The sequence below is a fragment of the Anneissia japonica genome, unplaced genomic scaffold (genome assembly GCF_011630105.1).
Source record: "Anneissia japonica isolate Jap-2015-1 unplaced genomic scaffold, ASM1163010v1 scaffold287965_len1858130_cov191, whole genome shotgun sequence".
Classification (NCBI taxonomy): Eukaryota; Metazoa; Echinodermata; class Crinoidea; order Comatulida; family Comatulidae; genus Anneissia; species Anneissia japonica.
Genome location: NW_022748342.1, coordinates 37842 through 40489, shown reverse-complemented (window position 1 = coordinate 40489; position 2648 = coordinate 37842). Strand labels below are relative to the sequence as shown.

Sequence of the window (2648 nt, the reverse complement as noted above, 5' to 3'; positions counted from 1 at the left end):
AGACAGATATATATATGAACGTGCTTTCAAACATTAAGTATTAGAAGGCAAGTTTGGCTCTGAATTCACAGTAGACTGTGGCAAGATCACCTTGCATTCCAATTGACTGACACGATAGTACGTATGTCTCCCTTAAAGAGACGATATACAAAAGATAGCTAAACGAACCTGTGTGTATAGCTGACATTAATATAATATTCCTATTCCTTAGACATTTAATATACAAAAGCCAGCTAAACCAACATGTTTATATCTATTTTATATATTCCTATTTCTTAGACAGATGATATACCAAAGCAAGTAAACAAATGCTTGTGTTTAGCTGACTTTTATACTCATCTCCCTTAGACAGATGATATACAAAACCCAGCTAAACCAATACATCTGTTTAGCTGGCTTTTATATAGTCATCTTCCTTAGTTCGTGTGTCCATCGTTCGTTTCCTCCGCAGATCTTCTGTTAGCGCTCATTGTCTTTTAAGACGTGTGAGTATCGTATTTTCCCGATGTATAGCCTATCACAAAAACAGCAGAGGTTCCTCCATCACTGCAATGTGAGGCCTATTAAAATGAGGGTTAGGCCTATATGTCATAAAAGAAAATAAAAGTATATGAACTGTAATTTATGACAAATTACGTAAGCCAATCACAAGATAGGAGAGTTCTGGATGTTTGCCTTTGCATGTAGGCCTATAATTAATGAAGGCTCAAAGTGCATGACTGTCAAGTTAATGCATTGACTAAAATTTCTTCAGCATGTCGTGTGAATGGTAACACTATAATTATAATACGTGGATGAACATAATTTATCTTACTTTCTCTCATTCATAATCGCAGCGGTCATAATTATTATATAGTTTGAACATTATAACTTAGTATTGCAATATAAGAAATAAATAATTTGTTTCCTCCATGTTATAAAAAGAAATTTTGCAACGATTTAAAACGGAATCCCGTGTGGCGTGATGTAATGAAAGCATTATATTCTGCATTAATTGAAATTTTTTTCTGGTTTATAAAAAAAATATATTAATGATATTATCACAATCATCAAAAAGATAAAGAACTTGAGGCCGTATCCGTCGATTGTTTGATAATATTTGAGCACTTTAGTCATACAATGAAACCCACTAGGAGGCAGGCCAAGATGGAGGGTCAGATAATTAATGGAAAGCCCATTGTAATGAAAAAGTCATGCTCTGAGGCCTTCATCCAGCAGTATTGACAACGGCACGCTAGAAACCTAGAACCAACCAGTCAACCAACTAACCAATCACAAGATGAGAAAGTTCACATTGTATTTAGGACTAGTAATAAACTTACATCATTTGAAACTAAGTACCTTTATTAAATTGCAATATAATTTTTTTAGTTAATAATAATATTTTAGTTAATAGGCCTATTTATGTTGCTGTTGTTCTTCTATATGCCGTGTTTTCATATTATTATACTGTGTGGACTATTAGTTAATTTTTAGAAAAATGAATTACCAACAACCAATTAATTTCTTGTAATTTTGATCAAAAGTTCTGTATTCTGTAAATAAATGCAAATTAATTGGCAAGTCAGATTTGCTGAAAAGATAATAGGCCTAGAAGATAACAGTAGGCCTATTGAATTGCGTCTGATTTTTGAAAGCTCGCACAGGGTACTATAATATAGATTGACCAGAATTGTTAGTGATATTTGAGTAACAATTCAGTATGCATATTCATTCACAGACGAATAAAATTGACATGAAGCCTATATAATTCTTGATTTCATTACTGTAATAACTACTCAGCAGGGTCGTCCATCAATGCAACAAATTTTCAGTCAGAGGGCAGTATACATAGTGTACCACACCGTTACATCTTTCCTGATCGCCCAAAACGGCTCAGAGGTCATGCGTCTAGTACTCTAGAACACACAAATTCGCGGGGAATTTCCCCGGACCCCCTGGGATAGTGTTATTTCAATCAGCTCCACTTTCACACTACCCCCCCCCCCCCACCACACCCGGATATCTCTGGATCCGCCCCTGGTCTCTTACTTTCTGATATCACTTCTGATACCATGTGATAATAGCTAATACCAGCAGCCTGTCGTCCATCATAAATGCAACAACTTTTATTCAGCCAGAGTACAGCTAGCATACATTGTGTACCACATCATTAAAACAATATTCTCATGTTATTAGGCCTACAGAGTCTGTTACATCATTAAAATTACCTAGTAACAATCAACATTACATAAAACACTATTGTTTCTGGTGTCATGGTTTTGTTTTCTCTTTCCAATGGTGATGATTACCGTAGATGGCGCGATTCCTTTTAAGAATTATCTGAAGTACGTATGTAGTTCTTACCTAAAATTATATTATAAGGCTGCTATTCTATTAATATGGAACTTCCCATGGACTAAACACCACCTCTTGGGTATTGTTAAAGTTGCACAGAACGACAGCGTAACGTATGTAAACACGAGCATCTGTGGGACAAAGTGCTGGCTGTCGTGATTGGTTAGTTGTGTTTGATTGACACTCCAAAAAGGTCCATTAAGTAAAGATCTTTTACAGATATCTTTCAACATAAGCTTCAAATGTCAATGTAGTTACACATTTATTTCTGAAAACAATTTGATTGTTTGACAACAAATATTGTGCACAAC

General features: G+C 35.0%; 1 protein-coding gene across 1 annotated transcript in view; it reads left to right on the top strand.

The window, feature by feature from the left end:
* Positions 1 to 348, top strand: part of LOC117120818 — a 12604-nt gene extending 12256 nt beyond the window's left edge. The window contains exon 2 of the mRNA XM_033265894.1: positions 280 to 348. Coding sequence (XP_033121785.1) covers positions 280 to 348 — 69 coding nt within the window. The remainder of the gene's footprint in view (positions 1 to 279) is intronic.
* The last annotated feature ends 2300 nt before the right edge of the window (positions 349 to 2648 follow it).